Genomic DNA, 11,314 nt, shown 5'->3' on the forward strand with positions numbered 1-11,314 from the left:
ATTTTCCAATAAACAGCATCCCTAGAGCATCACCCCTGCAGGGGAGGTGACACTCAGCGCAGTGTCCTTGGCCACCAGCCCTTCCATGGTGCCTGGACCTGCTGCAGGGCCTTGTCCCCAGGGCTGGATCAGCGTTTGCTGCTCCCACATCCATCCTTGGGCCTGGGGAGGAGGAAAAAGCGAAAGCTGGACATCCCACCACTCCACGGGGTGGATTTGGGCACATGTGGCCACACAGGGGAATGTGACAGCGGAGGTATGGTCACCTGTGGTGCAGAGCAAACCTGCAGGGTCAGAGGTGTTGGCTTTGATCCCTTTTTGGGAGCTCAGAGGGAATTCTCTGCTGTGAAGTGGGTGCTTGGCTGCACCCTCTGTGCACGGAGCATTCCCCTTCCTGGAGACTGACACTCAGCAGGGAGCCTGTATTTTCTTTGGAGAGCTTCAGAAGCCCAGTAAATGTCCTCCCCAAAGAAAACCCCAAGGCTGCAATGATGTTTCTTTTGTTCCCCAGGGGCCTGAGTCCAGCAAATGACAGCGGAGCCAAAAAGAAGAAAAAGAAACCCAAACGGAAGAAAGAGAAAGGAGGAGGAGACCAGCCCGACCAGGCTCAGGACCAGCCAGTGAAGGTGAGCCCCCCCTTCCCAGAATCACAGCCCCACACACCAGCCAGCCCCATCCTGAACCTCTCCAGTGCAGCTCAGAGCAAGGAAGGAGTCCCCAGTCCTGGTTTTGGGCACTTGGCTGCTCCATAAACTCCAGCCATGGAGTGATTTCCCAGCCTGGCTCCGTGTGTGGGAATTGTTGTGCAGAAGGTGTTTGCAGAGCACTCCAGGGATAATGCAGCCCTTGGCTGGATGTCCCAGCCACTTCCAGGGTCACACTGGCGCCTCTGAGCTGCTCTTTCCAGACACCAGCTGCCTGTCACAGGCAGGAACTGCCACGCTGCCACCTGCCAGCTCCCTGTCCTGCCTGTCCTGCCTGCAGCAGCACAGGGGTGACACCTGATGGTGTTGATTTTTGGCTTGATTATCACCAGAACAGCAGCCAGGGAGAGCAGGGGCTGTCTTATCCCTCTGGGCTTTGCCTGATCCTCTCCAGCAGCTGGTGATTTGGGAAGGGGTGTAGGACATGAAGGGTTTGTCCCTGCCAGGGTGGCACCCTCCCGTCCCCTCTGGTCCTGTGGCAGGGGACATATCAACAGAGACTGTTTTCTGCCTGATGCCCAGTTCCCATCCAAATATTTGGAATATTTTGTCCATCTGACTGTGCAGAGCTTTAAACTGGGGCTTTGCGTTTTTCCAACTGAGTTCCCCAGGGATCAGGGAGGAGCTGGGGCTGAGAATTCACTGCAGAGCCACCCACCCTGAGGAAGAGGAGGAGGGGAGTGTCTCATCTCGACTGAACTTCTCTGATTTGTCCCAGGGACTCCTCTGGAAGCTGCAGTTTGTGGATACAGATCCAGCTTAGATGGAGGAGGCTGAACAATGAGAGGGAAAAGCCACTGCAGGAATCCCCAGCACTGGCTGTGGGTTGATCCAGGGGGCCCTGCAGGGTGTGAGGAAGGGAGGTTTGCTCCTGGTGCTCACAGCACCCTCTTAACTGAACCTTAAAGTATTTTCAGGCAGTTCCTCCATCCCATTTGTCCCAGGAGTGCCTAAAAAGCAGGTCTAGGTGTGTGGCAGGTGGCTGGTGGAAGGGTTCATCCATCCTGTAAAGGATTGAGGCTGGGAAGGGGGTCTTGTGCCTGCTCTCCCCTTCCTGGCAGTGCCCCCAGGCAGGGTCAGCTCCAGGATCCCCTGAGGAGGAGCCAAAATACAGACCTGGTGGCTCAGCTTACTCATTTCACCTTCCCACCCTCCTTTCTTGCCCTCAGGTGAACTCCTTACCCGCTGAAAGGATCCAGGAGATTCAAAAAGCCATCGAGCTCTTCTCTGTAGGTCAGGGCCCTGCCAAAACCATGGAGGAGGCCAGCAAGAGGAGCTACCAGTTCTGGGACACACAGCCAGTGCCCAAGCTCGGTATGTGCAGCCCCCTCACTGTCCTGTGGGCCCTGGGGAAGCCTTATTGTCCCCAGGCTGCTCCAAGAAGCCCTCAGAGAAACCTGGAAAAGCTGGTCTGTGGCCACCAAGTGAGCCCCTGGCTGGCCTGGGCTTCAGAGGCATCACAACCACTTCTGCACCATTCAGCACAGAGGGACGAGAACCACTTCTGACATCTGATTTGATGCCTCCTGCATTTGGACATCCCTTAATCCCAGTCCATGACTTGGGTCTCCCCAGCCCTCTATGCCCAGTTTTCGTGCACGGTGTTGCCACATCCTGGACTATCCAGCTCTCCCCTTTTTGGGGTTGGAGTTTCCCATCCAGAGGCCCTTGGAGGGGAAGGTAACTTGGGGTGAGTTGGGGCCAGACAGTGATGGGAGCTGCTCCAGGAGGCAGGTCCATGTGCTGAGTCCCAGCCCACAGTTTCCAGGTTTACCTGAAGCTTGTCATGGCTTTAAATTGGCTGCTCCTCAGTAACTCCCTTCGTGGGGTTGTGTCTGACCTCTCTTGCTGCAAACACCTTGTCTGATTCCCTTTCCACAGGAATTCCCTTTCCATGCTGTCAGCACCACTGTGAGGCTTATTTTGGGTCTCAGAACCTGTTTGCTGGGAGATGGTCTCAGCTTTGTGCTGGGAAAATCCCAGGGAGGTGGCAGGGGGTCATGTGAGGCAGCAAAGCCTGCTCTTGCATTTCCCATTTTTCCCGAGGACCCTGGACATCACAAACTTCATTTCTGCTTGGGAAAAGCCTGGAGGAAGGGTGGGAGGTGTCTTTTGGGGAGGGGGAGGCACAAAGCAACCCATTCCTCTCAATGCCATGTTGCTGGCCGTGTCCCAGCATTCCTCATGGTCCTTGGGAGCACATTCTGGCACATGAGGATATTTAGGGCTGGATAACAGGAGGGCTGTGGGATTTTTGGGGCCAGATTCCAGAGCAGTTCAGCACCTGCTCAAAACAGAGAGGGCAGCCAGGGGTGAGCCTTTCTGGGAGCTGCCCGGGCTGGGTGTGATGGGGGAAATTCTTGCTCTGGGCTCTCACCACCTCCCCATTGCCTGGAAACCTTTTCAATGCCTTTTTAAGGGAATTCCTGATTAGCAGGACTCGCTCCTCCTGGCAGCACTGAGGTGGTGCCGCTGTGCTGACATCCCAAATAAAGCTGGAGCTTGAGCTGACATGTCCTGGCTGAATCAGGGCTTTGGGACTCAGTGGTTTTACAAAACAAAAGTTGTGCTGTTCCCTGCAGCTCTTCCTTGGGCTCAGTGGGCGGGAAACACGGACACTTGCCAAGTGGCAGAGGCCAGAGCTGGCAGGAGAATCATCCCATGGAGCAGCTCCCGGGAAAGTGCTGGCCAAGGCTGGGAGCATGGGGATGGGGAAGGATGAGGCATCACACGTGGACCTGGAGGATGTAGCTGTGGCTGTGTTTGGTCACCTGAGCAGCATTGGTGAGGTTCTGGAAGGAGAAGATCTCAGGAGGACCATTTGCATCCTGCACATCTGTGGAAGAATAAAACAAGGCATTGCTGGGACTGAGGTGTTTGTATTCAGCCCCACCATTGCCCTGGAAGCAGTTTTGATTCCCTGCCCTGTGTTGTCCCAAGCTGGGAGGGTGAAATGACAATCCCTGGCTGCTCCAGGGGCCTGAGGTGGGAGACATGAGGAGTGTTGGTCACCAGACTGAGGCTTGGCCTCACACAGTGGAGAGTTCCATGGCTCCCTGCTCTCTCTTCCAGGAGAGGTGGTGAACACCCACGGCCCGGTGGAGCCGGACAAGGACAATATCCGTCAGGAGCCATACACCCTGCCCCAGGGCTTCACCTGGGATGCCCTGGACCTCGGGGACAGAGGTGTGGTGAGTACAGGCACACGTGTGTTGGGAGGGCATCTCGGTTGGCAGTGCCTTACTTGGACTGTTGGAGATTGTTTTGGGGACGGAAACGTGTCCCGCACCCCACCAGGAGACTCCAGCTTGGTGTTACACCGTCTCCTTGGGGTTGGATGGCTCTGACTTCCTTTGCTGCAGTTCCCTCTCACCCATCCCATGTTGGCCTGGTTTCTCCATGGGGACAATAAGGATGCCTGAAGCCAGGCATTCCCTTAAGAAAACCTTTCAGACCGTGCCCCACCTCCCTGGGAGATGACCCAAGGGCACCAGGGCGTGTCCTGCTGCTCTCCCTGCTCTGCCCCAGGACCACAGTGCCTTTAGCAGGGACGTGGCTGTTGTGGCCACACAGGAAGCATTCAGGGTCCCCTCTGGGGGCAGCTGGGGCAGGTGGTGACTGAGTGACCTCCTTAACCTGTGTGCTCTGTGCTGCTGTAGCTGAAGGAACTCTACACGCTGCTCAACGAGAACTACGTGGAGGACGACGACAACATGTTCCGGTTCGATTACTCCCCCGAGTTCCTGCTGTGGTGAGTGGCACCAGGAGTGTGGAGCAGAGGGGTTTGCATGCTGACAAGCCTCATCCCAGTGACAGCACTGCAGCTGCCTGTGCTTATCCCATCTCACTTCCTCCTGAGATGTCCCTTCCCCATCTGTCACCGCGCATGTTGTCCCAGGGACACTGCGAGGGGGGCTGTCACCCAGCCCCGCCTGCCTTCAGCTCCTTTGAGATATGGGAGCCTAAAACTGGACCTTTTTCCTCTTTGCTTTGATCCCTCAAGTGTTTGTGAACATCCCAGTAGCTGAGGAATTTCCCAGTGCCCTGGAGCTGTGGGAGGAGGGCGGCTGCCAAGTGATGCTGCCAGCAGTTACCTGTGGAGTCCTGTTGCAGCAGAGCTGTTTCCTTGGGGTGTTCCTGAATTGAGGAATGTGGATTTCCTGCTGTGTCACTAGTGAGGACTGGCCTTGGCCTTGGAGTGCAGGAATTGCCGTGGATCCCAGCACATCACTGTCACCCTCTCATCCTCCTGCCTGCGAGCAGGATGCAGGGTGTCCCAGGGCAGGGGGGGAGGCAGGAGAAGGCACACTGGGGACATGGGAGGTGACTGTGAGGTGTGTCTCTCCCCAGGGCACTGCGTCCTCCGGGCTGGCTGCCCCAGTGGCACTGTGGGGTCCGAGTTGTCTCCAGCAAGAAGCTGGTTGGATTTATCAGCGCCATTCCAGCCACAATCCACATCTATGACACGTGAGTGCTGCTCCCCTGCCTTTCTCATCCTGCCTCTTGCTGGCAGGTGGGGCTTCCTGGGAGCACTGAGGGGGTCTGGCTACGTTGTCCTCCCCAGCCCACAGCCAGACCTGCACCCTGCAGCCTTGTAGGAGAAGATGGGAGATATTTGAGGTAGTCAGGGCAGCTCTGCACAGGGACATCTCGAAAGTCAAGAGCTGTGAAGGCTTTTCCTCAATGAGTGAGGTCAGCTCAGAGTTCTGGCTTACAGAATTCATCCAGGGCTGGATGGAGACACAGAATATCCTGAGTTGGAAGGGACCTCTGAGGATCATCCAGTCCAACCCCTGGCCCTGCACAGACACCCCAACAATCCCACCTTGTCCCTGAGAGCATTGTCCAAACCCTCCCTGAGCTCTGGCAGCCTTGGGGCCATGCTCACTGCCCTGGGGAGCCTGGTCAGTGTCAACCACCCTCTGGGGGAAGAACCTTTTCCTGAGATCCAACCTAACCCTCCTCTGACACAGATTCAGACCATTTTTCCTGGGGAAACCATGGGTAACAGCTTAAGGGCGAGCTCTCCAAACCCAGCCCTTGCCCCTTGGCCCTTCCCTGAGGCGTTGCCTCCTCACTCCCTTGAAGGGGCTGGAGGTAAATCACCCAGGGCGTTGGTGTGATCCTCCCAGGTCAGGACAGTCGGGTCTCATGCTCTGCATTGTTCCTTCCCCAAGAGAGAAGAAGATGGTGGAGATAAACTTCCTGTGTGTCCACAAAAAGCTGCGCTCCAAGCGGGTGGCTCCGGTGCTGATCCGCGAGATCACGCGGCGGGTGCATCTGGAGGGGATCTTCCAGGCTGTTTACACTGCGGGAGTGGTGCTGCCAAAGCCTGTGGGGACTTGCAGGTGAGTGCCTGTGGCTCTCCAAAGATTTCTCTCCACACGTCTCCTGTTCCCAAAGTCCCCTCTGACCAGTAGCACCTGTGGGATTCCCGAGACAGGAGAGAGTGATCCCAGCCCAGATTTCTCCTCCTCGCACTGCCCTTCCAGGATTAAGTCCAGCGGCTTTGCTAAAGCTGCTCATGTAACCCAGGAGAGGAGACTTTTGCAGCACAGGCACCTCAGGGGGAGCTGCTGGCCCGATGTTCTCGCTTGCCCTCATGGCAGCTACGAGACCCTCGTGCCCCAGAACCATCTCCCACCGCCAGTGTGTTTCCGCAGGTACTGGCACCGCTCCCTGAATCCTCGGAAACTCATCGAGGTCAAATTTTCCCACCTGAGCAGGAACATGACTATGCAACGTACCACGAAGCTTTACCGGCTGCCCGAGGTGGGTTCCAGCCGGGAGCAGAGCTCAGGAATTGCCCCTGGCTGGGCCAGGCTGGGAGCTGGAGCACAAACATCCCAGCCGAGGTCGAGTCCTCTGCCTGGTCACCCGGGGTTTGCCCGTGTGGTAAATGACTCTGTCAAGCAATTGTGCTTTATTTAATCTTTATGCATTTCTGCCTGAGTACCTACATTTTGAGGGCAAATTCTTGCAGTTAGAGGACCCTGTGAGGTTTTGTTTGATGGTGAGTCATAGCCTGTCCTCCTGCTTAAAACAAGCAGGCAGATCTGACAGCCTTCATCTGTCCAAACACAGCCTCGGCGTGACCTTGGAGCGCGTTAGTCCCTCATTCTTCAGTCACACTGATCAGATCTGGCACTGCAGTTGTCCTGCTGGGGAAGTTCCCCAGCTGGATAGGAGAGAAAAAAAACAAACAAAGCGTTAAAATTGCCACCACCTTCCCCGACCTTGTTGACTCCTTTCTGTCGGCCAGAGCTGCCCGTTTGGGTTGGAAAGTGCTGTTTTAGTGCTGGGCAGCACAAGGCTCCCAGCTCCTGCCTCCTGCCACCACACAGGCACCAGCTGCTGGGGTGAAGCTGCTGGTTTCTGCACAGGAACTCAGCCCCAGAGCAGATCTGGGCTTGCTGAGCCATCCCAACCCTAGATTAGTAAGTGAGGCCAACTGGGAATAATACCAGGCAGCTTCTTGCAGAGCAAGGACATGTCTCCCAGCCTGTGCCTGCTGTGAGCGGGAGCAGAGACCTGAAAGGAAGCAGAGATTGGTGTCATTAGTGGGTAGGAGGCCACTGCCAGTGGGACCTGACCTGGCACACGGGGCTCTGGGACGTGCTGTTCTCTCTGTGATCTTTGCCATCGGTGTCACGGCCGATCACATCCATCCTTTGCTGGGCACGCAGGGCTGGGCTGGGGGGCTGAAAACGGGCTGAGCTAAGCAGAGAACATCTCTGTGCTGCTTGCTGGAGAGCCCTTGGCTGGGAAAAACCACCGTGCAAGCAACAGAAGGGTTTGTCCCACTTTCTGTAGACTCCCAAGACTCCTGGCCTGCGGCCCATGGAGCACAGGGACATCTCTGCCGTGCACAAGCTCTTGACTGAGTACCTGAAGCAGTTCCACCTGACGCCCGTGATGAGCCGAGAGGAGGTGGAGCACTGGTTCTTACCTCAGGAGAACATCATCGACACCTTTGTGGTAGAGGTGAGAGGCAGGAGCAGGGTGATGGGGGGTGTTTTCCTGGGTTTTGCCTCTGCTGGAGCTGTGAGAGCACTGAGATGTCCTTCCAGGGTGGGCGTTTGCTGGAGGGTGATGTCTCCATCCTGGGCTGCTCAGAGTCCCCTCCCACCCACTGGAAAAGCCCCTCTAAGGCTCTTTCTGGGCTTTATCCCAGCTCTGACATGTCATGGCGTCACTTCTGCCTTCCAGAGCACCCCGGGGGAGGTGACAGACTTCCTGAGCTTCTACACTCTGCCCTCCACCATCATGAACCACCCGACTCACAAGAGCCTGAAAGCTGCTTATTCCTTCTACAACGTTCACACCAAGACGCCTCTCATCGACCTCATGAGTGACGCCCTCATCCTCGCCAAGTCGGTGAGGGACAGCAGGGACGGGGTGGCACCAGGGCACTGGGAGCTCACTGGGCACTGGGAGCTCACTGGGAAGCTCACTGGGCACTGGGAGCTCACTGGGAAGCTCACTGGGCACTGGGAGCTCACTGGGAAGCTCACTGGGCACTGGGAGCTCACTGGGAAGCTCACTGGGAGCTCACTGGGCACTGGGAGCTCACTGGGCACCAGCAGCTCACCAGGAAGCTCATGGCAGGCTGGACACCCTTGGTTTTGTGGGAAGGGCCAGCCACAGGGCTGTTCCTAAAATCCTAGAGGATCTGCCACTCAGGAGAGGGATGCAGGGGTACCCTGAGCCTTCCAGCTCGTGGTGAGCAGAGCTCAGGGTGTCTGCTTGTGTCCTACAGCAAACAGTCCTGCTGTGTGTCCATAGGACTTGGATTGAGGGTAGGTGCACTGAGGCTGAGCTCTTACCTGCTGGCCTTGGGCCCTTTTTTTGGGATGCAGAGCTGGGCAGGAGAGGGGGACAGGCAGCTCACAGGTGGGAGGAGCTCTCCAGCATAAAAGCAGGAGCTCATGGCTTTGTGTCTTCCCTGAGCAGAAAGGATTCGACGTCTTCAATGCACTGGATCTCATGGAAAACAAAACCTTCCTGGAGAAGCTGAAGTTTGGGATCGGGGACGGGAACCTGCAGTATTACCTGTACAATTGGAAGTGTCCCAGCATGGCCCCAGAGAAGGTCAGTGCCGTGGGGTGGGGGGTCCTCCTCGTGTGTTGGAGGGGGTCTCGTCCCCACAGCCCCAGGGAAATGAGTTTGTTACACACCCCTCAGTGTTCCCAGGCTGGCTGGTGTCTGTCACAGGTGAATCCAGTGTCAGCTCCTCTGTGCTGTCCCTGCTGTGCCTGCACAGAGGCTGTCCCTGGGGAAAATCCCTGGACACTCATCTCTCCAGGCTCATTTTAGTCTTGAACTAGTGCAGGTGCACCTCACACACACCTGCATGGACAAGCCCTCCCCTCTTGTGGGAGGAGGGCAGGCACAGAGGGGACAGGCAGAGGGCTGCAGGGTGACCAGTGGTTGTGACAGTCACCTGGGAAGCAGTTGCTGTGCCCTGTGAGCCCTCACAAGACCCAGGAGTCACCACACAGCCCTGGGTGTCACTGTCCTAGTGGGGTGGGAGGAACAACCACCCCCTCTGGAGAGAGCAGGAGAACTTCAGAGGTGTTGGGTTGTTGTGAACAGGATCCCGTGAGGATGAGCTGTGTCACCATGAGCCATGGAGTCACAGGGTGTCACCTTGTCCCCAGGGCCAGCAGCCACTCCCCACCCAGCTGCTCCCAGTGCTGGGCCATGGGCACCCCATCTGCCAGGCCTGGCTGTTTTTAGGCAGTACCTGGTTGCCACTGTCCCTCCACTCTGAAGATGTTCAGCATCTGTCCAGTCCACAGCCCCCTTGGAGAGGATGGTGCTTGAGAGCCAGAATCTGCACAGCTACATCCCAGCTAATTAATGCCTTAACAGCTAATTAATGCCTTGATGGCAGTCATGGGGCTTTGCTTCCATGATGTGAAGCCAGGTCTGTCTCTGGACACAAAACACACACCCTAAACCAGCCTCACTTGGCCACTGAGCCTTCCAGGAAACCCCAGGAGATTCCCAGGAGGTGTCAGCAATCCCTTTTCTCACTGGAAGAGCTGGTGGGTTGGAGAGCCTGGTGCTGGGAATGCTCCCAGGATGTGCCCTGTGGTGGGGCTGACCAGAGACCAGGACCACCCACCAGCAGTGGGACTTGTCTCAGGACTGGGCTCTGGGAAGCAGCTTCTCCCAGATCATGGAATCATGGAATGGTTTGGGTTGGAAGGGACCTTAAAGCCCATCCAGTTCCATTTGCTTTCCATAGGCAGGGACACCTTCCACTATCCCAGGTTGCTCCAAACCCCATCCAACCTGGCCTTGGGACACTTCCAGGGATCCAGGGGCAGCCACAGCTTCTCTGGGCAACCTGTGCCAGGGGCTCACCACCCTCACAGCCAAGAATTTCTTCCCAATAGAATTCCTTCCCAATATCCCATCTAACCCTGCCCTCTGGCAGTGGGAAGTCATTCTCCCTTGTCATGTCCCTCCATCCCTAGTCCCAAGTCCCTCTCCAGCTCTCCTGAAGCCCCTTTAGGCCCTGGAAGGGGCTCCCAGGTGTCCCTGGAGCCTTCTCTTCTCCAGGTGAACCCCCCCAGCTCTCCCAGCCTGGCTCATGGCAGAGCTGTTCCCTCCCTCTAATCATGAGCTCAGGAACATCCCTGGCTCGTGAGTCAGGTCTGTCTCACAGCCTGGCGGGGTCTGTGGTTCGTCACACCCCAAACATTGGTCACCTCCCCAGAGCTGGGCAAGTGCCCATGTGCCCATTCAGCCACAAGCCCAGGGCTTTGCTGCTCTCAAATATCCCAAAACTGGTGAGGAAACCCACATGGACAACTGTGAGCCCTCCCAGCTGGCACAGTGAGGGGTCGGGAGCTGTGTCTGCCCAGAGCTGGGAACGCCGGTGCTCGGGCACATCCTGACTCCCCATTTCCATTGGTCCCAGGTCGGACTGGTGCTGCAGTAAGTGAGCCCTTGCCAGGAGAGCGTGGAGGAGCCGGGCCTGGTGGAGGTGCTGCCCCTCATCCTTTCTGCCAAAGCTGGACCCACACCGGGCCAGGGGGAACCGGAGCAGCCGCCCAAGGCTCCCGCCGCCACCCGCCGCCTCCTCGTCTGGTCTGGTCTGATTTGCATCCTCGTAAAGACACGATCAAGGGAATGTAACTGCTGAAACTAGATCATGATTGGCATATAATGGAGTTAACGGGTGAATAATAAAAGTATATATTATATATATTTTAAATCTTTCCTGTTCCCAACTGCCATGAGTCGCATTTGGCCGCTGCACCGGGACTGTTCTCCGTGGGCACACCGAGGTGGAGGCTGCGGCACCAGCGTGGTGGAGCACCGGGATGTGGTGGCCAGTGGCCAGGTCCTCCTGCCTGCCCTGAGGGTGCTTTGGACTCTCCCCTGCTCGGCTCTTTGCCCCCAGTTTGCTCCCTCCTCTGTTCAACTGGTTCCCTCCCTGCGGGCTCCGGAGCACGTCGGAATTCCTTCCTAAGGGCTATTTGTGCAAGTGATGCCTTGTCCCATCTCCTCCCAGACATGGAGACTCCAACCCTGCAACGGGGCGAGTGCTGAACTGAGGGGCAGCAGCCCCTGAGGATCCAGGGGGACTCAGCTCT

At 57.0% G+C, this 11,314-nt stretch overlaps 1 protein-coding gene across 1 annotated transcript; it reads left to right on the forward strand.

Annotated features, from left to right (window-relative positions):
- Positions 1–473: 473 nt before the first annotated feature.
- NMT1 (N-myristoyltransferase 1) lies at positions 474–10,932 on the forward strand. The gene is made up of 11 exons (XM_029963343.1): positions 474–626; positions 1,874–2,018; positions 3,777–3,895; positions 4,364–4,455; positions 5,055–5,171; positions 5,882–6,052; positions 6,368–6,476; positions 7,518–7,688; positions 7,914–8,081; positions 8,658–8,795; positions 10,636–10,932. The coding sequence occupies exons 1-11, from the start codon at positions 489–491 to the stop codon at positions 10,654–10,656; spliced, it is 1,389 nt and encodes a 462-aa protein (XP_029819203.1). The 5' UTR covers positions 474–488; the 3' UTR covers positions 10,657–10,932.
- The last annotated feature ends 382 nt before the right edge of the window (positions 10,933–11,314 follow it).

Source organism: Manacus vitellinus, unplaced genomic scaffold, assembly GCF_001715985.3.
Source record: "Manacus vitellinus isolate BGI_N305 unplaced genomic scaffold, ASM171598v3 scaffold_100_pilon, whole genome shotgun sequence".
NCBI lineage: Eukaryota > Metazoa > Chordata > Aves > Passeriformes > Pipridae > Manacus > Manacus vitellinus.